Raw genomic sequence first — 23,991 nt, 5'->3', positions numbered from 1 at the left:
AAAACATAGCGGAGATGTCTGTTGTTATGTTCAGTACTGCTTGGTAACTAAAATATCATCCAACAATTGGTTCTAAATGGTATGTTGGCAAACTGTGTGAGAACAATTAATAATTACCTATTTTCTGAGAGGTTTGAGATGTTTCTCTCTGGCAATTTCTTCCATTCTGGCATGTGAATATGCTGGGTGTTTTGAGACATTACCTGATGTTTCTTCCTCTGGGTGTCCTCCGCGGTTATGTCTATTACCCTCATGGCACCATTCACCATGATCCAGGGGAGGGAAGATAGAGTGAAGGCAGGAAAGAGTCCGCTTTGAGTTCCAATCATAGAGACAAATAATCTTGAAAAACAGGAAAGACAAAGGATCTTGAGGGAGTACCTTTCTGAAAATTACAAATGAAAAGCGTCTTCTTACAAATAAGAAGAAAGTGTATGCCAAAAATTATTGTGTTGAAAAGGATACAAGATAAAATAAAGGATTCTTTTTCCAATACAGAGAAAAATTAAAAATTCCATCTGGACTGAAGGAAGGGGTAGAGATGGAAGAGGATAGTGGTGAAAGGGAAGGGCTTCGGGCATAAAAGGAGTGTGAGAGGATAGGGCTGAGTTATAGACACAGGCTTCCTCTGCCCCCTTCCCATCCTCTGTTCTCACAAATGTCTGTGCAGTAGGAGCAATGAGTAAGGATAGGCCTAAGGACTGACTGCCCTCTGAGGAGGGCAGACACCAAAAGTGGTGTGGGGAAATATCCAAAAGATTAGGGAGCCTCTGAGAGAGAGGCAAAAAAGGCCGAGAGAATTTCAGTGGAAAAGAAAGCACATGTGCATGTATTGACAGGACACCTGACCAGATGTAACTTGGATCACACAAGCTGAAGGCCACACAAAAGGATCATAGATGCTACCGCAGATATATCTGAGATAGAGTTGAGGCACCAAGGCTGAGTAGAATGAATTAAGCCTCAGTGAAGACAGAGTGTGGCTGTGGGTCAAGGCTTCCACGCCAAAAACAGGCCCTAGAATGCCCCCCACACGAAGGGAAAGAGAAAGGAAAAAAGATTCCTAAATTAACTGAGCGCATCTCCAAAAGAGACTAGGAGAAATTGAAAAGACTGAGTTTAGCTTGATTGAGCAAGGTGACTGTTTCGACTGCACAGAAGTTACAGAAAAATCTCATACGGTTTGTGTCTAGATTTTGTTGTTCTTCAATACTACACCCACTAAGACAGCCAACACCAATCTTGTGGAATATTATTACCCTGAAAGTAGGTTTAATGCATGTTTAATTATAGAGGTAGATAAAATTCAAGAATATTTCAGGAAAGAATGGAAAAGGGAAGAAGGAAAAACGTTGCTCTCGCTGTGGCAAGAGAGGCACAAGTAGCCTTCACGATGGTGTCTGACAGGAACATGATGCTCAATTGTTTAGCTTTAAAAGGTATACTTATAACAATTAAAACTATAGTTTTTATTTTCGAAACGGTATTTGTAGGCAGGCATTTTTTAAATTTTTGAAATCATGGGGGCGCCTGGGTGGCGCAGTCGGTTAAGCGTCCGACTTCGGCCAGGTCACCATCTCGCGGTCCGTGAGTTCGAGCCCCGCGTCGGGCTCTGGGCTGATGGCCCGGAGCCTGGAGCCTGTTTCCGGTTCTGTGTCTCCCTCTCTCTCTGCCCCTCCCCCGTTCATGCTCTGTCTCTCTCTGTCCCCAAAATAAATAAAGTTTGAAAAAAAAAATTAAAGTTGAAATCATGCCTCCAATACATTTAAAATGATTCAGTATTCCTACATGGCTTCTTCTCCTGCCACTTTTCCGTCCCCTTTCCCTCCCCGGCCCTCCTTCTGGGAGGTAAACATTGGTAATGATTCCATAGAAAATTGTTTCAAGTAAAAGCTGTCCTTATTCTTCTGTTTGTCAATACAGTACAATGACATTTTACAAGTTTGAGTTCACTATCCATACTTTGTCATCACAGGTAAAAGTTAAGTCTTACCTTAAAATCCTCAGATTACCAAAAAAAAAAAAATAATAATAACAATAAAATTTAAAAAGTACAATTAAAATAAAAAAATGAAATAAAATCTCCAGATTCCATAACAGAACTTGTAACGGCCCAATGCTTTACTTCTTTGCTGATGCAATAGTGTCTATCCCAAATTATTTCTGTTGCAATTTTTTTCTGTTGCAGTTTTTAATTCCCTCTTCTCTCCAGGTGCTAAGAATAGCTGGTTGGACTATCAGGGAGTATCTTAATTTTACCTCTTTTGCTGTTTCTCAGCTCAGTGGACTTAACTCCATTCATTCAATCATTCAACAAATATTTACTGAGGGTCTGTCATGTGCTCTATTAGTTTAAATTTTTTTTTAATTTTTTTTAACGTTTATTTATTTTTAAGACAGAGAGAGACAGACCATAAACGGGGGAGGGGCAGAGAGAGAGGGAGACACAGAACCGGAAACAGGCTCCAGGCTCCGAGCCATCAGCCCAGAGCCCGACGCGGGGCACGAACTCACGGACCGCGAGATCATGACCTGAGCCGAAGTCGGGCGCCCAACCGACTGAGCCACCCAGGCGCCCCTATTAGTTTAAATTTTTAAAGAAAGTTGATATTTCATTAATTTTACTATTATATTTGACCAATCACCATCTCTATTATCTGCTTAAATTGGAAAGCATTTAAATGTTTTAATTAATGTTCAGAATAGGAGTTCCCACATCCCAGACTCCTGATCACTTCTGAAATGATGGCCTCATACCTGTGCTATGAGCCTTTGAAACTTAGGAAAAGTCGGTTCTAAAAATAAGGATATAAATTAGATCATAAGAAACTGATTCCTACCCATACAGCTGGGCTAGAAAGTACAGGAAGTAAAAGAGGGTCTATTTGTTGTTCATATACAGGTTGTAATGTGCAAGCACTTTTGTTCTGTCATGTAACAACCCCGGGGTGGGGGGGGGGTGAGGGGAGCACCATTCACAGCAACTGGGGTAACAATGGGATTTGGGGCATTACACAGAATGGTGGCCCTATACAACCATTTTATAAACTCTGTGGCCACAGCTCTGCTCCTTCTTTCTTGATGATAGGACTTCAAATGTATTTGTGTGCTTATCAATTGGTGACCACTTTCTCGGAGTAGGTACCGGTTTATGATTCATCTCAGCCACTCCCAGCATCTCACTCCCCTGCTCATCATGGTTTAAACACAGAAATGTGACCCAATAACGGTAAGAGTAAATCCCCTGATGGCTTCTGGGAAAGGGTTTTCCTTAGAAATGAGGAGATATGGAAAACAACACTCCTCTTCGTCCATGGCATGTAGTCTTGTCTCTAGTGATATCTGAAACTGTTGCACATATAATGTGGAGGAAATGTCACCAAAATGTTCAAGATAGTAGAGCAGAAACTGAGAACTGCCCTACTCACAAATTTCTAATGGGAGATGATAAATTCATTAGCACTTAAGCTGCTGTGGATTGTTCCTTCTTTTGTTAGGAGCCAAAAGCATTCTTATTGAAAGTCATGAATTTGGCTACTCTATTCATCAGTATGGAAATGGTGGGATAGAAAATCTCTGTAACTTCTTGACATTAGTGAGTAGGAAGCATTTAAAACAAAAACCCAAAAACAGATTCCTGGTATTGCCAGCTGTCTCACGCTTGGACTGCAAGTCAATGACTGAATTTACCAGTGACATAGTAAACATTCAGTGTTTGCCAGTTACTGTGGGAGGGTCGGAAGACTAGAGTCAATAAATTAACTTGATTGTTGTTTATTAAGCTAATTGGCTACAATACTTGACCAGAAGATAGTCCAGCCTCCTAAACCATATTTGACCCACATAACAATCCTATGTCCTCCTAAGGGCTCATTCTTTCCTCTCTTCCAGAACTCATATCCTGGCTTGCTTATGGTTCTCTTCACCCTCTCTTCACCCAGATAGTTGCAAATCTGATTGTTTCATGGGTATCAGACCTCATTGGAAAATGAAAGATAATAGTTATGCTTATCAATGATAACTAGTCAACTACAGCCCAGATTTCTCCTACGCAGTACAACCCGATTTTGGAAACTGATAATAACAACAATGGCCACCACATTGTTAGGAAGCATTTGAGATAGCAGACGCATTCTATTTGGAGATGGCTTTGTCTGATTATCTGTGTACCTATGCTAATGAGAAAGAGTGACTAAGATTGCAGACTATTTCTCCATTTTACGTGTTTTGGGAGTCATTCTTCACATCTGTTGCCCCCTAACAGGACAGAGTACCAAAAAAGGAGGGCTTTTGAGTTAGAATGCTCTAGTCAAACAGCACACCAGGTCACTTGATAATGGCTGGCCTGGCAGGCGTCCAATGCAGGGGATACTTCATAGACATTCTGTATGTCTTCACTCCAGTGATGACTATAAAGTATGGTGGAGCATTTATGTATCAACTCACACACACACACGCGCACACACACACAGGCACACACACACACACACGAAGGAGAAGAAAAGTATGAAAAAAGGAAAGGTGGATGAAAATTACTATCTGGGGAAAAAAACCCACAGTATTTAGGGTTCTCAGGAAAAGAATTTTATTTTTCTTCTTTTGAATTTAAAAAATGCACATGGCTTGTGGCCTTGAGGAGAGAAGCACAGGAACAAGGCGGCTTTTGTACTCTATTAAGGTTGAGATTAAAGTCCCTACTGATAAACTGAACATTCTTTAAAAGTGACCAGAAGCAAACAGTGTCTGTTTGCTGCTACTTTATTACAAAGACACCACTGAGAATAGCTAAGAATATACTATTTGATCTTTAACAGGTTGACCAAATGATTGCAGTTGGCTCCAGTACATGAGATGCTTTCTGCAAATTATTGTTTCTGGTTATAAACCTTTATAATATCTCAGAATGAATTATGTATGTATTTCATGTTTTCTTTTCTGTTATCAGCCTTGATGTTCTCATTTCAAGTTTCACCCTAGCCTCCTAATAATGCAATATTGAGGCCATTCAGACACTAATTATGCCTCCGTGGCTTTTTTGAAATGACTAAATCAGCATCAGTTCTATAATTATCATTAGCAAGTTTGTATCAGTAGCTCACATCACTTGAAAAGCTCAACTTAAATGATTTGTGAATGTACTCATCTGATACATTGAATACTCTCTATAGATACACACAGGTGCTTGCATATTGCTTTATGTAAAATAGAAAGTCTGTACATGTATATTGCATGAAATATATTTTCAATGCAATATTAAAACATTATTTCCATAGCTTGAAATATTAAGCTACGCAGAGACACCCAAGATACCTGCGCTTTAAAAGCTCAGTTGGGGTGAACGGTATAAGGAAATAGAAAACTATTACTCATACTTAAGGGTAGATCTGATGTCTTCCTCATTTTCAGTGTGTTCAAATAGGAATATGGCAAAGATGATTGACAGGAAGAAGTATCCAAATGCAATTCCTCTGTATTTTCATTGTTTCTGTTCTTGAATTATTGATATTGCCAGTAGTCATTTGCCATGAAAACAAATCAAGTTATGTATGGTAAGCACTTCCCTGAGTGTAACACTTTTATATTTTTAAAAATGTTTACAGTGTGCCAATTTTATAATTTAACAAACTGGCAAACTGGTGGGGAAAATAACTCTGGCAAAAGAAAAACACAGTACAAATTAAAAATCTTAATTCTGTAACTCAAACACAAATGCTGTGCAGAAAAATATTACAAGAAAAAAAAAATCCCGCCAGCTACTGAGAGGAGAAGCTATGAAGATTTCTTTGTAGCACTTAGAAGGGAAAGACTCACCTTAAACAGGAAAACCTGATAAGAATTTCTGAATTTAGGTCTCTTTAGGAATAGGGGGACATACATCAAAAGCTGAGCCATTGTACTTCCCGGTGACAATCTTTTTTTTTTTTTCACACCACCTAATACTCGATCCTTGTTTTGTACAAAAAAACTTGTGCCAGGCTGTAGTATTTTATGACCTACATTATTACCCTCTGGGTAGTGAAATGATGGTGCCAAACTAATTATTGCTTTGTCTAATTTTAAATCCAGGTCTATGGAGATTAACAGCTTGCACATTAATTCAAAGCACCAACAGCCCACCTAACCTAATGCTGTTTTAAATGAATTAAAAATCCTGTTTAGGAAACTTTAATATACTTTAAATGAAGAAAACGTGCGTCTATATTTTCATGCAGTATATAAAAACCAAATTCACTTTGCTTATTTTGCTTGCTCAAACATACTCCAGGGAGGAACTTTTCTTATCTTCAGGCATTACTTCTCTCGAAAATGAAATACCTGCTAAGCTAAAAGCACAGCCTGAGTGGAACTAATTGTAAAGTGGCAGTGGTGGGGGGAGGAGGGAGGCCACATAATGAGAAGAGAGACTGTAGAAAGACCATGTTCAGACAGAGGGGGAAAAAAACCCACTCGATTCCAATGTATTGTCCCTTTTTATATCTTTGACATTAAATGAATGCCTTTAAACACACTGACATTTTGTAATATTACAAAATGAACGTGCTGTATTGAGCAATCAATACAAATAACCCATCTATAAAAAAGGCAAGGAAGCATATCACCAAACCCTACAAGAAGGATTGACAGTTTGAGGGACCAGAAAATGATAGACCATTGCAATCACTCCCCAGCCGGGCTCCCCGTTTCCAGTTCTATTAGCTGTATCTGCGTAAAGCAGGTCTCGGACCACATAAATCTCTTGCTTAAAAACCTTCCAGAGCTCCCTGTTGCCTACCTACTGAAATGCAAACCTCTCACCCAGGGACCGAATGAAGTTTCTCCACAATGTCTCCCCAATTCTCATTTTTTCCCCATTTCCCCTTCTGTGCCTGTGTAGAGCAAAGGTTCCACCCAACTAGATTAAATGCTGTTTTCTTTTGCAAAGGCTCTCATGATTTCTTTCATCACCGCCTTTGGGCATACCTACTTCCTCTACCCCTCAACTCATTAGTTTCTTCAATAAACATTTATTCAGGATTGTCACCATTTCGAGCACCGTGGTGGGGGCAGGGACACAAAGAAACAAAACCAAAGCTGGAAGTTACAATGACTGCCTGCCTTCAGGGAGCTTTACAATCTAACAGAGAGGTCAAACAGAAAGATACTTTAAATAAGACCTTAAGGGAGAGAGAGAGAAAGAGAGAGAGAGAGAGAGATGGAGTCTGAGGAGGACCCAGGGAAAAGCTGCTGAAGTGACGCCCCCAGTCCCTGCCCCTCTCTCAAAGGTTAGGAAGCCTTCTTAGAGGAGAGGTAAGTTCCCCACAGAAGAGGAGGGAAACCGGAGTGAACAATGGAAAGCAAGGCACAGAGGGAACAGACAACATGACAAACGCAGAGTGCAGACTACAAGCAGTTTGTTGTACTGAAGCTTAAAGACTGAGACTACAGAGGCCAGGAAAGTGGTCCTCTCCCTCATCAGAGAACCCGTATCTTCTAGACAGACCCCTTTATGAGTCACTTATTCACTTTGAACTATATTTATCTGACTTTATCCATGAAACGTTAATGTCAGTTTTCTTTAAATTTTCTGCAATTTTTAGTACAATACTTTTAACCACAGTACGTGTTCAGAACTATATGTACTTTCTGTTTTTATTTATTTTGAGAGAGAGAGAGAGAGAGAGAGAGAGAGAGAGAAAGGGAGAGAAAGAAGCAGAGAGAGTGGAAGAGAGAAAGAACCCCAAGCAGGCTGCGCACTGTCAGTGCAGAGAACATGAACCCTTGAGATCATGACCTGAGCTGCAACCAAGGGTTGGATGCATAACCGACTGAGCCACCCAGGCGCCCCCTATATGTACTTTCTAAATGAACTTGAGAATCATACAGAATCAGGCAGAGGGTGCAACAAATATTGAACACTACCACCATTCTAAGAGTGAATGATGGGGTGCCTGGGTGGCTCGCTTAAGCGTCTAACTTTGACTCAGGTCGTGATGTCACGGTTTGCGCGTGGGTTTGAGCCCTGTGTCACTGTCGGGCTCTTTGCTGACAGCTCGGAGCCTGGAGCCTGCTTTGGATTGTGTGTCTCCCTCTCTCTGCCCCTCCCCTGCTTGATTCTGTCTATCTCTCTCTTAAAAATAAATAAACACTAAAAAATAGTGAATGAAAATGTGTAATCCTCAAGTGATTAGAAGAAAACACTTTTGTATAACCAAGAAAACATCTCAAGTGAATCCCTCACAGGATTTTCCTGTTGTCTCTTTTCTTGCAGGGTTAGGCCACCAAGGAGATATATGGGCCACTCTACCTGTATTCAAGTGTAAATCTAATAAATTGAGTAATTTTACTAAAATGAGGTCAAGGTCGTCACTAGTTTTTTGGGGGATAGGAAGGGCCATAAGGATGTTTTAGTATTCTTAGTCGAACTGAACACAAATTAAGATCCTTAAATAAACTGCAATTTTATGCAAGCATAAAAATTTATTATAGCAGTAATTTGCATTATGATAAGATCTACTTTAGATTTTGTGAGCGATAGGAAAAACAATGTGCAGGTCTGATAAACAGCTAGTAAGTCATGGAATGTTTTGGAAACAGGATCGTTTGGAAGAAGATATTAGTTGTTTAATGTTTTGTTAAAATAGTTAATAATTGAATTTGAAGCTAACAAGCAGAATGTATAAATTAAATTGAATTGTGTTTAGCATTTCATGAAAAACTCAACATTATAGCCACCCAAATTTGTTTTTGTCTTTAAAACATCTTGTCACCCTCATCTTCTTATCTTTGCTATGCTCTGTCTACCCTCATATTTTCCTTCTCTTTTTTTCTTCTGTCACATAGGTACACATCTCTGCGACTAACCTGGGTCAAATTATCCTCAGTCCAGGCACGCCAGAGTATGGTCATCTGCAGAATTGTATTCAATATCACCTTGCTTATTTTCTTACCCTCCACTGTGATTGTTGTTGCTTATTGTGTATTGAGAATAAGAATGGAAAAGTAGAAGAATCTTTCCTCCCTGAATTAGCTTAAGAGGAACACGCGCGCGCGCACACACACACACACACACACACACACTTTTCTTGAAGGGAAAAAAATAGTGATGCTTATTTTTCTTTGGCTTACTTAAAAAGCTCAAGTCAGTATACACTGTCTATTAGAAATTCATTATATGTGTTCTCTCTACATTAAAAAGAAATTAAAATGAAAAAAGAAATAAGCAATGGGCTTAATGCAGTGGGAAAAAAAAGTTGGTCCCAAAGGCTTTTCACGGAGTTAACGATTTTCTTGACTAGCCAATCCACTTTCTTCAGACACTCAATTTCTTATTTCTCATGTTGTCACAAGAAAAGCTTCATAAAGTACATTGTAGAGATGGATATCAGTTACAACCAGAAACATTTCTTTTGAAGAAACATTTTAAAAATAAATGTGGATAAAATATGGTGACCATTAAAATGTTCATCATACCACGTCATTAAAGATCATTTTCCAACAACAAAACCCATAAACATTGTGCTAGGTTTACAAAGAATGCATCGTTTTGAAAACCAAAGTCAAGGTTCATCTTCCTTTGCAAAAAAAAAACCAAAGTAACTGGAGAAAAGCTTTATCCATATCTTAAAAAAAAAAAAAAGCTAGAAATAGTACGGTGACAAACTCCATTGTGAATCTTATTAGTCATGCAAATCCCATAATGTATATTCTATTACGTAAATATTTTTCCCCCAGAGTATATGTACTTTTGGACAATTTTGAAATGCTGTGTAAATACATGCACTGCTCTTTTGAATAGTTTCCTTTTCTTTGCTTCCAAAGTTAATTATATTCATTTGTATGTTGAATGATGAATTTTATAATCTGTATTTCAAATGAATATACAAAGGCATTGAAAAAAGTAGTACTTATCAATGAATAAACTGCCAACCACACTTTCTCTTGCCCCTTTTTAAAAGCAGGGCTTATTCTGTTTTTCAGATATTGAAAATGAATTGCTTTAACTTGATCATGATTTTTTTTTTTTTTACTCAGTGGATATTGCAGCATATATTCTTTATTTGGTATTTCAGTTTACATAAGGGACTGTAAATCCAGGACAAGGAATTTAGTGTTAAAGGCTGATGAGCTTGGAACTTTTTTTTTTTTACAAATAGGGACTGAGCAGTTTTGCTTGAATTGCACAGAGCATCTGCTCTGTGTCCAGCGGACTTCTCGTCATTCTCCAAATGGGCAATAACTGGAATTTTAAGTTCTTCACAGTTGTTATTTTTTAATTCATCTGTACTCAATCCAACAGTGACCCATAGCTCTCTTTCTACACTTATTTCTTTGTGGTGAAATCCAATGGGCAACTTTTCCTAATATCGTTTTCAAAGCTATCTTGTAAAATATAACTAAAGGGGCTTCAGTGTTCTCTGTTACATCAGAATAAAGTTCTTCTGTTTTATTTTGAAACCCGGTTTAAAAAAAATGCACAGAAAGGTCAAACCCATTCCAAGTAGAAATCTCATTCTTTAGAAATATTTGGTAAGATCTTGAATCACTTCTTTTTGTCTTTTAGAGTCTGTCATCTGCCTAGATTTAACTAAAATAATTTTTCTTTCTCATTGTGTTAGCTAAATGCATCCATTCAATGGCTCTCCATTCACAGGTAAGAAAATCACAAAAGGAGGATGAAATTAATTTCAAAGTATAAGTGTGGTATCTTTTAAAGGCTGCATTTCATCATCTGGAGAGCTGCTACTTAGTCTATTAAATCTGTAGCAGAGAAGCAGGGGGAAATGTGAACACCGGTTATGAGGAGGGTCAGTCCTAAACAAGTATGTTTTCGTTTCCAACCTGCCTTCAAAGGTAACATTTTCAGCCTCATGGGTTCCTGGTCGAATATGTAATTTGCCTCTTTCATTCTTAGCTTACTCGAAATGGAGCGGACTGGATGTCCACCAGGCCAAAGTATAAACTTACCATTTATCTATTAAAGTCATATTTAATGAAAACGAAGAGAAATTATTACCTCACTCACTCACTTTCTCATTACAATTCCTAAAGAACTTTGCCGGGCACATTATCTCGTAGACATCATGATCAAATGTTATTGTTTGCTTTATTATCTCAGTTGGATGGTTGGCTAGTCTAGAATGAAATAGGTTGAAGGCAATACTCGCAGCCTAGAAGTCTGAATGAGGTTCCCATTCAAATGATCCTGGTTGTTTGGGGGTGGGGCGGGGTGATTAGTAAACCAACTGAGCTTACACTGCATAGTAAGCGTCTGGATGCAGCACATTTACATCTAACAAGAGACCCCAGAAAACGTGTGTGTGTTTCTTAAACCTTATGTTCCGAACAAAAGGCTATCTCAGCAACAGACAATCAGCACTGCATTGCTCCCTGGGATGCGAGCAACACACTCAACTGCACATTTCATTCTTCCTCAGCTCCCAGCACCACAAAGCCCCTACTCTCTTCCCACTCCTGGGTCCCCAGCTTGCTCCCTAGAAGGGGGTTGGGAAAGCAGGAGGCTAACGTCTATGCTGGCGCACCAGCCGCCCGCACCGGGGGCCCCCAGGCGCTGCCTTCCCCTGCCCGAGCCGCCTGGGGGAGGTAGGGAGGGGAGCCAGGGAGCGCCAGAGTGGACCGCACACCTAGACACTTAGGATTTTATTTATTCACAAGGAGGCGGGGGAGGGGAACTGGCTTAATTCGGATTTCCCCCCCGAAGTTGCCTCTTCTTGGCAGATGAAGTCATTTTCTGGCTGGTGTTGGCGGCCCAGGGGAGAGTGCGGGTGAGGTCCCGGCTCCGCGGGCCAGATCTTGTCCTGCGCGCGGAGTCGTGGCCGGGTGGGGAAGGGTGGACCCGCCGCAGCTGTCGGGAGAGCCGGGAGCGGGCAGGGAGGGGCCCGCGGGCGCCAGAGCCGCGCAGCCGGGTCCCGGGCCCTCCCAGGCTGGCTGGGGCGCGCAAGGGCCGGCCAGTCACGCGTGGGAAAGAAAGGCCCCTTCCCCCCGCCCCCGCCTGCCACCCCACCCCCACCCCCACCCCCGGGCACCGCTCCTCTTTCCCCAGCTTGGGCCGCCCGGGTCCGCGGGCAGGGAGAGCTCCGGGTCCCCGCGCGCGTAATCATGACCTCGGGGCCCCCTCCGGGCCGCGTGAGCGCGTCGGCGAGGCTGGGCGGCCGCCGCGGCCCCGGCCGTGTAACATGACCCGAGCGGCTGGCCGGCCAGCGCGGCGCGGCCATTGAGCCCTCCCTGCCCATGAATCTCTGGCGCGTCTCTCGCTCGCTCGCCCGCTCGCCTCCCGCCTCCCTTTCTCCCCCTCCAGCTCCGCGGGCTCCGTGCGCCTCTCCCTCTCCCTCCCGGTCCTCCCGCTGCCCGTCTCTCTCCACTGCCCGCCTCTCGCCACTGCCTCCCGTCTTCTCTCCCTCTCGGCAGCCTCCGTCTCTTTCTCCCTCTCTCCTTTGAAAACTGATCTTTGGCTCTTAGTGTGAAAGTGATTTGAATTTGGCTCGGCGGCGCTCTGCGCCTGCGCCCAGCCTCTGGCATGCTGGCTCCTTCCAAGCAGCTGTTTTGGGTTTGAAATTCCAACATGGCAGAGGCTGCAGTCCGTCTTCCCTTCAAAAACTTGGAATGATTTCAAATCATAGGCACCTTCACTTAACCCTAGCCTCCATTCATCAGCAAACACATCGGATCGATGCTACGCTAACCTATCGGGTTTTTGCTCCGCGCGTTCAGGTAAGAGGAGCTTCGTAGTTTTCCACCATCGGCTTAAATTTTGTTTTTGTTTTTGTTTGTTTTGTTTTTTAAGAATATAAATACATGCAAGACCCCTAATAAAAAGAGATCTCCGAGTTGTGCCGTAAGCATTAAATTTGATTTGCTCTCGCTTCTATTCTGTACGCCAACCTGCTGTCTAATTTCTCTGTACAAAGTAGCCCTGAAACATTATAATGCATATTTTTGCTGCTTAATCATTGTAACAATAGTATTGGATTAAGAGTTCGCGATAGCAAGAATCTCGTTTTCCGCTATATTGGGCTTACTTATTACTATCTTTTTACTTCAAAAATAAAAAAAAAAAATAAGAAAGCGGAGCCATAGGGTGGGGCTAGACTTTCTTCGGGAACTAACTTCTAAGTAAATAAGAAGTGTAAATAAGAATCTTGCTCACACAAAAAGTTGAGGTTAAATTACAGTCTCGTGGCTGGGGGAACGTGAGAATGTCAGAAGATCGGTTGCAGAAAAATGTAAGCACATCATCTTGGAGGGGGTACAGCGTGGTGGGCGTATTGTTGGCAAGGAACGGGAGAGAAAGATGTATAATTTAATGGTATATACAATCCACTGATCCTATTACCGTCCTCCCCGGAGCTCTTGTTAGTTTCAATGGGAGTGAGTGAAATTGACATGGACTTGCATTCCTGGTCATGTGCTTTTTTTCCTTTCTTTCTTCTCCTGTGATCTGAGATCCCCTTTTTGTTGATGTTGCTTTCCCCCTTAATTATATGCATGTAGGTTAAATGAATACCTGACGAAAGGGCCCACGTTTCAAGGCAGTGACATTTGATAGCTGAGAGGAAAAGTGGCTTTAATGAAAAGCAACCTTTGGAATTCCTGCTTGTGAGAAATCCAATTCAGCTTTTTGTGCTGCCAGCAAGAAATGATCAGTAGCACCAGTGTTTATGGTACGTCAGTTTTGGAATTTACTTCCTTTGCATCTAAATAGGAAAGACAAATTAAATAGCATGATAAAAACCGTTGAAGACGCTCCTTGGGAAGCAGATGCTTATCATGTGTAATTCCTCTAATATATAATATATATATGCATATTTTAATCTGTCAAAATGCTTGTTTGCTTTTGCTATCACTTGTTTATATATCAGTTTTGATTAATAGATTACTGGAGTCCACTTTTACCGGTTTTAGCAGTAATCTCAAAGTTACGTGTTACTAGTAATACACTATATAACCGCTGAAGTCAAATGGTATGTAAATTAGTTAAACTCAGTGTGGGTTTTTTTGGGGGAGGAGGCTGGGTGGAGAGGGGAGAGGGCTGGAGTGTGGGGAAAGAGTGCTTACTAATGAAAGTATATATGTATGTATATATGTATATATATGTATATATACACACACACACACAGAGCTGGATGAAAAATTTTTTTCTCAACCTATTAATGCAATTTGACTATCTGCTCTCTGGATGATTACACTTTGTGGAGTAATCAGTTCTTCTGAGTGTGGTTTTTTTGGGTGAGTGAGTGAAGGGGTATCTTTTACATAAAAATAAAAAGTATGTATTTTTTGATTGCTTTAAGTCCTTAATGCCTGGAACAGTATTAGTTTCTTTTTCCTTGCCATTCACTTGTCTGCCTGTCAGCGCTTTTTACTTTTAACCTGTGACAGAATTAAATAATCAAGCACTGAAATTGACTTTGTTTGAAATTGCTCTTTCCTCTTTCTTCACAAAAAAAGAAAGAAAGAAAGAAAGAAAAGACAAAAAAAGAAAGAAAGGTCAGATAAATGGAGTGAGAGGGGGTTTTCAATAGCTCTTGTGACTGTGCTGTGGGTACACTTTGTGATATTCAATTAAGACGAATAGAGAACAACAACAGCAGAAAGATGTTAGAAGTATTTTGCATAGCCACAGGATATGTCCACTTTACACTGGGTTGGTTTTTGTTGTTGTTTGTGTGTGTGTGTGTTTTCTTTTTCTTTTTTTTTTCTTTTTTCTTTTTTTTTTTTTTTTTTTGGTTACATTTATCCCACCACCATGCATTCACCCTGCAAAGACAGAGAAGGAAAGGGAGAATATGAAAGAAAGAAATAGCAGTGGGGCTAAGCTGCCAGGGGTCTATAATGTGGCCGTGGTTACTGCTCTCTCATAACACAAATGTGAATGCAAGGAAAGGCACTGCAAGACCGTTGCGCGACATGCACTTCTGGTTGGACTCTGGTGACTATTGAGCTAAACACACACTGCTCTCACACTATAGAAAGGATTTGAATTTTGCATTTGGAACTTGTTGACTTTGAAGCGATCAATAAGAAGACTGTTTATTTTAGATGCACATAATTTGCCCTGAGAAATGTTTTAAGGAGGAGAGAGCACAGCTTTTTTTCCCCCGGAGCTGTTGGAGCGAATGGGATTGCCAGATGGGCGATTTCCCTCTGTGATGTTAAAGCTGTAATATATATTCAGAGCAGATTGGGCTGCTGCCTGTGATGAGGAGGATATTACATTTATAAATTTTAAATCGGAGCTCGGACAATGTGCTGAAAGCAGAAATTGGATGGTTTGACTGTTCACCGTATTGATACTTAAAGGTGATTTCTGGGTAGTAGTAATAATAATCATTGCAGTAATATGTAAAAAACACGTTGGGGTAGGCAATCATGTAATTCACGACATTTAACAGCAGATTTAAGTGTGTAAATTGCCCCCCTCCCCTGTCCCTGCTTACTATTAAATAATAGTCACATCATTTATTTCTCTGCGTTTAAATGCATGCTGTGCAAATGATGGTCGTGCAGGAGCCTTATCACATACCAGAATTCTGAGGAGGAAAAGTTTATATCTCTCTATCTCTGTGTCTGCCTATAAAGTAGATCCTTGTGTATATGTATAAAGTGCATTAGTGGTTCCTATTTTGTAATTCTGTTACTCTGATTATTTTTGGATTTTGTTGGTCTCCAGTGTGTGGCCTAAAGGAACCAGAGCTCCAAACCTAAAAGGCTGGGAAGGGGCAAGTGCTCACACTTTGCCAGCTCTGCTGTTGCAAATTAAAAGTGTGTTGTGGTCAGGAAATGAAAGCTACAATGTCTCTTTTGAACAAGTCGTTTATCAAGAGAAACATCTATCAGGGACTGCCTTGTCACGTTGATTCTCTAAAAGTTAGGTCCGAGGTGGAAGCTGCTTTGATGTTTTTGATCCTAAATTTAATACAACTGCAAAAAAAGCAAGGATATTATGACCAGAATAGATTTAAAAAAAAAAAAAAAAAGATTCCTGGAACCAACAAGATCTGTTTGTTAGTACTGTACTATGTGTGAAGTTTTCTTGGACATGAGAGTTGAAAGGGTGAAGGGGAAAGCCTAGCCTTCATAAACTGATAGTTGTTACATGTTTATAGCTGGCTTCTTGGTCCACAGGGAGGGTTTGAAAACAGATTGTTTTAAAGGGAAAATTATTCCGAGAGGGGGTTTTGCAACAATATGCAGAGAATCGGAGTTGTCATTCATTCAAATTTTAGACTTGCCCTCTTCCTTTCATCTTCTCTTTTCGTCCTTTATTGCTGTTTCCTATCATCATTATATGGGTGACATATCCGCTTTTCTTTGGGAAAGAAAGATTTTTTTTCTATAAAAACCATTTCCCAAAACGTGCTTGCTCACATCATCTTTATTGTTTATTAGTTGTGCATGTTGGTGGTTATCAGTGTAAACTGCATGGACTCACTCAAGTCTTTTGGAATTTCAGCCTAAATATAGAGGTAGGTAACACATCAACCAGGCCATGTATTCTTGAGTACTGAATATGTTGCATGCATTATTCAGATTTTGAAAGGTACTGTTAAGAAAATGACCAATTAAATTTTTATTATTTTTTTATTTTATTATTATTATTATTTTATTATTATTATTATTTTTTTATTTTTGTGAAAGCAGTTAAACGCAGCCTGCTTCATTGTGGGAGGCAAAGATAGGAGAGAAGTTTTCCTTCCTTGAAATAGTTTTTGGATACTTGTCTTACACTGCTGTGGGCCGCTTGGTTTTTCATTTGGATCTATCAAAAACTAGGCTGAGAGACCTCGAAGAGTGTGGTGGGAGTTTGGGGAAGTGTAATACTTGCTAATTAATCATGTCCGAAATGAAAGAATCATAGCAGGGTAATAAAGTCTCATTGTTGTTTTCCTGGAAGAGGGTAAGACTTCTGTTTGGAAGCTGTGTTTGTGAGTTGACTTGCTTTTTCTCTTCTCCTAAAAAGATAGTTTATAGAGTCTCTTTGGAATTGTTTCAGGAACCATTTTTTTTTCTTTTTTTGAAAACAGAATATTTTTCTTTCTCCTGACTGTACAGAATCAGTGATATTCTTAAAATCATCTCTGGTACCTTCTGAGTGAAAACAGAGATTTTTTTTTTTTTTCCTTTGGTTGAAGACTCTAGTGACTGAGGGTCCAGTAACTGGTTTTTGGTTTTTTTCCCCCTATAAATAGAAAACCTCTTTGTTGTTTTTATTCATGTCAGGCAGGAAATTTGAAAACCTTTTTGTAGGCCGTTACTTCTGATATACATACAAGAGAGCAGATATTTTATTAATTCCTTATAGATAGTATAAGAGTATGACCAGAGGGGAGGAAAGGAGTGCCTCCAGGATTTGGTAGAGACTATCTGTATTATAACTTGACATTTCTAAGACAGTTTAAAGTATTTGCCACCTGAAAAGACATATAAGTGTTATCATTATAGGCAAATTCTTTTTTTCCCTGAGATTTGGTGGTTAGCTTTTGGATTTTAGTATTTTGTTCAGTTTATGCATGGGGACAGGTCCTGAAAGTTTAGGGGCCTGCAACATTTTTTGGAATTTTCATCTCAAGGTGAAGACGGCTATGCTAATGACTCCCCATTTTTGTCTGTGAGTGTTTAGATGCCTTGAATGATTGCCTAATTAAGTAATCAGTTTTAATGGACTGAAATCAGCAGAATTGCTAGGTATATTTGAAACAATTGCAGGCTTTTATGTCTTGTATTTTACAGTTTGTTCTCAGAACCTTGGTTAATAGAAATGTTTGCTGTTTTGCCTTTGATCAATATGTTCTCGAGTACAAATATCTTATACTACTTTTATAAAGTACCACATTTATTGTTGTAGAGCAAATAAATGTAATTATCAGGAATTTAAATTGATTTATAAATTTTTGATTGGGAGAAATTGTTCTATAGACATTTGTATGAAATATTGACTTACGTTACTGATCGATAAGACTTGATTAATCAGCATATCTGCTTTTTTATCTTGAGTCATTGATAAGCCAGAATAAACAAATGGCATAGGAAGCAAGGCAATTTTTTTTTTCTTCAGTTCAAAAAACCTTAATTTAATCGTCTGTTTCTTTGGGGGTATTTCAGGGCTAATGTTCCATTAAAATCAGTTCAACTTAGAAATTATTTAGGGGTACTACTTGGAAGACTGCAAGTCCAAAAATTATTCTGTCTTCAATTAGCTCTCTCTCTGTGTCTCTTTCTCTTTCTATCTTTCTCTTTTTCTCTCTCTCACACACACTATAGCTAAATTTTTATCCCTATGAAAAATGAAACTTTTTTTTTTTTTGAAAAACAAAATAAATGCTTCTTTGGCAAGTGCTTTTCATGGTTAGATTTTATAATTTTCCTCCTTTTTTTCCCTCACCTTGAATTTTTATCATTAGCTTTTTTACTTATGGTAGAAATTTCAAGCATCGGTGCTTTGACGTGATTGCTGATTACTGATCTTTTGGTATTTTTGACATTATCATTCAAATGGCAATTTTACTTGAAAGATGCTTGCTGCAAGAAATGCAGATAGCGGAAATAAGAGGTAGGCAAGAATATGGTAAAAATAAATTGTCCTGCTAAGTTTGAGGCAAATCAAAGCAGGTGGGTCTGCTGTCTCCTTAGGGCAGCACCACAGATGCCTGCTCCGGAGCCCTGTCTCAGCACAGCACATGCGTACCATACCTGTTGATGAGGGTCTTGGCTAAGAGACTGAGGCGGCAGAAAAGCTAGGTGATCAGAAACCATCCAAACATGAGCTATCGTATGGCACTTTCTGTTAATAATATTTACATATTTTATGCAACAAATCTGTTTGTTGTCTTCTTACTTGCATATTGACACTTTGCTTAACATTGCATATGGTAGGCTGTTGTTTCAGGGTATATTGGAAGCAGTACATTCAAAGGAGAATTTCAGTTAAGCTGTATTTATGTTAAATATGTGTACAAATGGGTATGTTTGCTTATATTTGGGCCACTGTGACTTTCACAAAGCATTTATAGTGTTAATTCTTCCTATCATTTTCGAAACTGATACGTGTTGAAAGTAGTATGCATGCGTGGTTTATTCTATGGAGGCCCAAGGTTAAAGTGTTTTCACCCTGCAACCCAGCTTACGTATTTATATTTTTAGGTTGAGAAATCTTTGTTAGAAAGTATTTTTGTATGATATTGGGAAATTTGCTGTTTATTGGAATTTTGTTCTCATTTTCAGTCAAGAGTAGCTTGGGGTATTAAAAGTTATTAGTGATGGTATATAGCTTACAAAGAATATTTTCTTAGTGCAGAATGCAGAAGGTGAAATACCTAGAAAATGTTTTCTTCATATCGAAAACACCTTTACTTAGTTCCTTTCTTATGAGCTTTGACTTCTGCTGGTAATGTATGGATTTACTCCATGGCACTGGCTGATATATTGCTGACAAGAGAACAGAAACTCCATTTTCTTCACCCGCCGAAAAAAGAAAAGAAAAAAATCTCTCTCTTTCTCCCCAGATTCAAGTAATGTTTGCCGTATGTCAATTGGATGCTTTTTAAGCCACTGACAATTGATTAAGTGCCATATTCATATGACCATAAACTCATCTGAGAATAAATGACCTCCACTTTCATGCTTTGGCTCATAAGGAGGTATCATTCGTGGAAACAGTAACATTCAAAATACAAATTTAAAAGTAGTATAATGTGAAGCCATGGGTTTCCAGATGTAATTGTAAACTTTTTGCTATTCTTTTGATGTATCTTTACCATCAACATGCATTGTCACCTTCACCTAGGGCTGGCTACATAATTTCTGGGGCTTGGTACAAAAATACGACATGGGGGGCCTTGTTCAAAACCTGTTAAACATGTGAGACAGAAGCAGCAGAGTATTATACCAAGTGCGGGGCCCTTCTGTGTGGGACCCCGTGAGCCTACACAGGTTGCAGGGCAATGAAGCCAGCCCTGCCTTTACAGCCCACGAACTTTCATTGAGGGCCTGCTTTCTGGAAGTCACTGGGTTTGCTACTTAGACACTGACTATCCCACAATTATTCCATGTGCCTCTACCTAAAGAAGCACTGATGATTACTTAGTAAGAGAATCAGTGGTAAATGGACCATTGGGTATCTTCTGCTCTTTCTATATCCAAGTTGGTGACAGAAATAGTTGCCTTTATCTCATGTTGCTCCTTGCCTGATATGTGCTCCATATATCTATCCCATAACCTTTTGTGCAAATATTCTTAAAAGGAGCACTGTGTTTTGGCGTTGTTTGCGTATAGGTGCGTACTTAAATTTCTATTCCCAGGCTCAGAATGGTTGGGTGGGAAGATTTTGGTAGGAAGATTTGTAGCAAGAGCCTGGGAGTTTCTCTGTTGTCAAGTCCCACCACTAACCCACCTAGGTTTCAAGCACAAGTAAAATCAGTATTTCTAGCGTCGAATCCTAAATTATCTAAATATACCGAAAATCCTGACCAGTGAGAAATAAAAGCACAGCTCAGTGAGCGCCATTCAGACAAAAGGGGCCAAATGCAAAAATAATTACCTTGTTATAACAGTAGCAGCGTTGATATTTTGACATTAGGAAGTAGCATCGTAGCTATATAAACACGTGGTGACAGCTGTGTTAAAGATGCAAAGTAACTTCCATGCAGTAGCATCAACCTTGTGGTGTGTTATATTCGAATTGTGAACTTGGTTTCTGACCCCGGAATGAAATTACCCCCTTTTCCTTGAATAATAGAGTCACTAGGTAGGACCGCTTTCTCCTTTGATTTGAGCCCTCTGTGTGGAGGGGTGGACAGGACGTTTACATTGTCACTTCCCAAGATGCTTCTCAATGAGATCAAGCTCCATATTGAGATACCTAAAACTAAATTGTGAAGTCAAGCGGCTTTTTTTTTTCAAATCAAAACTGAGATCCGATGGAATGTCCAGCAAGTAATGGATCTGAGTGCACTTCAAGCTCCACCATTTATTTTCAAAAGGTATTTCTCACATCAGATGACTCTGCCAGGAAAGGAAATATCAAAGACCTCGGAAAAGTAACTATTCTTTTTTTTTTTTTTTTTGTAATCCAAGACTGGGGGGCAGGTGGGGGGCTTTAAAGACATTTCTGAGGAAGAAAAAAAAATGGAACTTATTTTGGATGCTTTGTTAGACTTTGTGGAGAGAAGTACTACATATAAGACCCTCTAAGAAGAAAAATCTTTGTCCTGTGTAATCGCAAGCCATTGCTCTCTCGGCAGATATGTACTTCAATGAAAGGAGGCTTGAAAATAACTATTACAACAGTGTCCCATTTAATTATAAATTCACCATGCAGTTTAGAATTTCTTTTTGCATTAAAGGCATTATAAACTTGTCGTATTTTGATAGTTGGTTAGCCAGGATGCATGTTGTGCTGTGTTCTGTAACCTACCTACAAAATCTGTAGTGTGATTTAAATCGGAACCTGTCTTTTCCCGCCTTACTCCTATCCTTTACTGTATTATATTTTCGCAATAAATGTCTGGCCTTAAAAAAGGATTAAACCAGGAATCTGGGTAAATGTGTGGCAATGTAGTGCATTGTTATGCCCCAAGTAACTGTTTTATTTCCCTTTCATTCACTTCTCTCCCCTTTCTGTTTCAAATTGAAGTTAAGATTGTAAACTCTTTCTCTTAGATCATATACCTGAGTGATGCTAAATTATAAATCTTAATTAGGTATGATTCACTGATTTTAATCTTACAAGATAATTATTCTGAATAGGATAAAAGGTTCCCTTCAGATTGAAGGCATTTTCATTACAAACCCCATTTAAGATCAAACAAAGACCATTAAATAAACAGAATACTCTTATTCGTGTAAGCCTAAGAGTGACTATTTTTTGAGTTTAAGTATATGAATGAAGAAATAAAGGTATGGACAGGGCAGTTTTAGTGTTTGCAAACTTTAAGTGCTTTTGATAAATTTTACTGCTAGGAATTACATGGATCGAAAGGAATCTTTTAGATAAAAATTACAGTTTTGATTATCTAAATGGAATATGCTCTTGAGCATGTGCATAGATACATCTCTTTGTGACGGTATCGATGTCAGGGACACTTTTGGTATTTCTTTATGAGTAATTAGGTTAACGGGGTTAGTTAGAAAATGTATCCTTTCCTGGAAATGAAAAACTGCATTCAAGCAAAGGTAAAAGAGTAGAACATATTCATGACTTTAAGTACTTAAAAAGATATTTTATGAGTCATTTGGAAGAGTAATACCCAATATGTAACTTGTTAAGAATAATAGCCATTTTTACTCTTTAAAGCATATCTATATTAAAACTGACTTTCTGTTCATGAGTTGCAAATCTGGAGTCAATTTTAGGCCCAATTTACAAAAGATGTGGGTCTAATCCCCTGCCTGGATCATGGTATCCTACGCCAAGAGTGTAGGTGCGAAATTCTTCTTTAAAGAGAGGTTTTCATTTGCATTATTCAGAAGATTTAGCAACATTTTTGAGGGGAATACTGATGTGACCCAAATGGAGACATTGGGACCCTGAATGACCTATATCTTTGTCTGATGAACTGGAAACAAACAAACAAAAAAATATCACCACCTTTGGAATTTTATACTGCTACATGAATAAGTACTTATTCTTTCTATGGAAAGATTTTAAGTGTACTAAGAGTAAGGGCTCCCTAATTGGAAAAAATATGCTTTATGTAATTATATGAATACCAGTCAACTAGTCACCGATATGAATTTACTTACGATGGGTATGATAGTTGCACTAAAGAATCTTACTCAGAGTGGATGTTGAGACTGAGCTAGTGTCTCTCGAGAAAAAGAAAAATTCTCTACATATGCAGAATCCCTTTTGGGATTTTTTTTTTTAACATGAGCATGAAATCTTAATCAGCAACATTTAAGCAGTTAAAGTATTAGGGAAAAAATTCTAATTTGGAAGTTCTTTATCATGCTTTGTTCTTTGATTAAGTCCTTAATGAATTCATACAATTTGTTAATGGTTGTTTTGCTTGTTTGTTCTATTTTTGTGTTGTTTTATTTTGTCTTAAGATCAAAGTAAAACGACCGTGACGGGAAACTATTTTGTACTGTTTGTCTTGAAAAATATCTAGTGACAACACTACAACATGTAGTATAGATTCGCTTATAATGATGGGCAAAAATCCACAATTTTACCCCAATATAATTCTGTTGTTCTGAAACCTACCTTACGAAAATGCCACCATTCCTAAGCCTATGGTAGGTATTGCTGATGTATCCTTGTAATGCGCGTGTGTACCTAAATACATATATAAATATATATATATATATATTTTTTGTATTTAACTGTAATTTCTAACCGCCGACTCTGCAGGTGTCCTTGTGCTTGGGGCCAGGGAGAGCAAGGTTGTCCACCTATCTTGATGTTTGTGAACTTGCCCGGAACCTTGCTGCCTCCTCCATGCTCTTGCTGCTGGGCTCCAGTTTGACCCATATCTGTGGACTGTTTTGAGGAGCTGGGTTTTTGTTTTGGTTTGTTTTTGTTTTTGTTTTCTGGTATTTGTCTGTAGGGCTGGTTATTATTTGATCATCTGGAAAATCAGATTTCACTGGAGCTACTAGAATGTGATATTTACACCATGAGGAGGTCGTTTGAATTAATTAAGAGGCCGTTGAGCCATGTGGTGGGAGGAAGTAAAGTAGCATTTTTTGGCATGGACATAAGGTGAAAGACAACTTGCAGGAATGGGGAAGTGGCTAAAGGGAAGTAAATGGGGGACGCTGTGGGAGGAGAGCTGAGGGTTAGGACTGTCTTCATGTGACTGTCGTTGAAAACGACACTGGCAATTAAAAACTCAAATCCTAACATCATTATGTGAGAAAACCGATCGATTATTAGGAATTAGTGACTAGTGCAGGTTAAATAGCATGCAGAGCTCCGATCTAAACAAATTATATTCCCCTTTTAAAAATGACACATTCTGTATCAGATCTTGAATATGTGGTATTTGTGATCAT

The 23,991-nt window shown here is 39.2% G+C and overlaps 1 protein-coding gene across 4 annotated transcripts in view; it reads left to right on the top strand.

Moving 5' to 3' along the window:
• The first annotated feature begins 12,269 nt into the window (after positions 1 to 12,269).
• FIGN (fidgetin, microtubule severing factor) overlaps positions 12,270 to 23,991 on the top strand; it is a 133,946-nt gene continuing 122,224 nt past the window's right edge. Inside the window, exons 1-2 of one of the 4 annotated variants that reach the window (XM_053215193.1) lie at positions 12,270 to 12,708; positions 13,489 to 16,463. Coding sequence is in view for 2 of the 4 variants with exons in the window: in XM_027055614.2 (XP_026911415.1) it covers positions 13,634 to 13,658 (25 nt within the window). In the remaining 2 variants the exon portion in view is untranslated. Of the gene's footprint in view, positions 13,221 to 13,488; positions 16,464 to 23,991 lie in introns of all 4 variants that reach the window. The other 3 variants (XM_027055614.2, XM_053215192.1, XM_027055616.2) reach the window with 3 other exon arrangements.

Source organism: Acinonyx jubatus, chromosome C1, assembly GCF_027475565.1.
Source record: "Acinonyx jubatus isolate Ajub_Pintada_27869175 chromosome C1, VMU_Ajub_asm_v1.0, whole genome shotgun sequence".
In the NCBI taxonomy this organism is placed as follows: Eukaryota; Metazoa; Chordata; class Mammalia; order Carnivora; family Felidae; genus Acinonyx; species Acinonyx jubatus.
The sequence above is the reverse complement of the archived record's forward strand: the minus strand, read 5'-3'. Positions and strand labels throughout refer to the sequence as shown.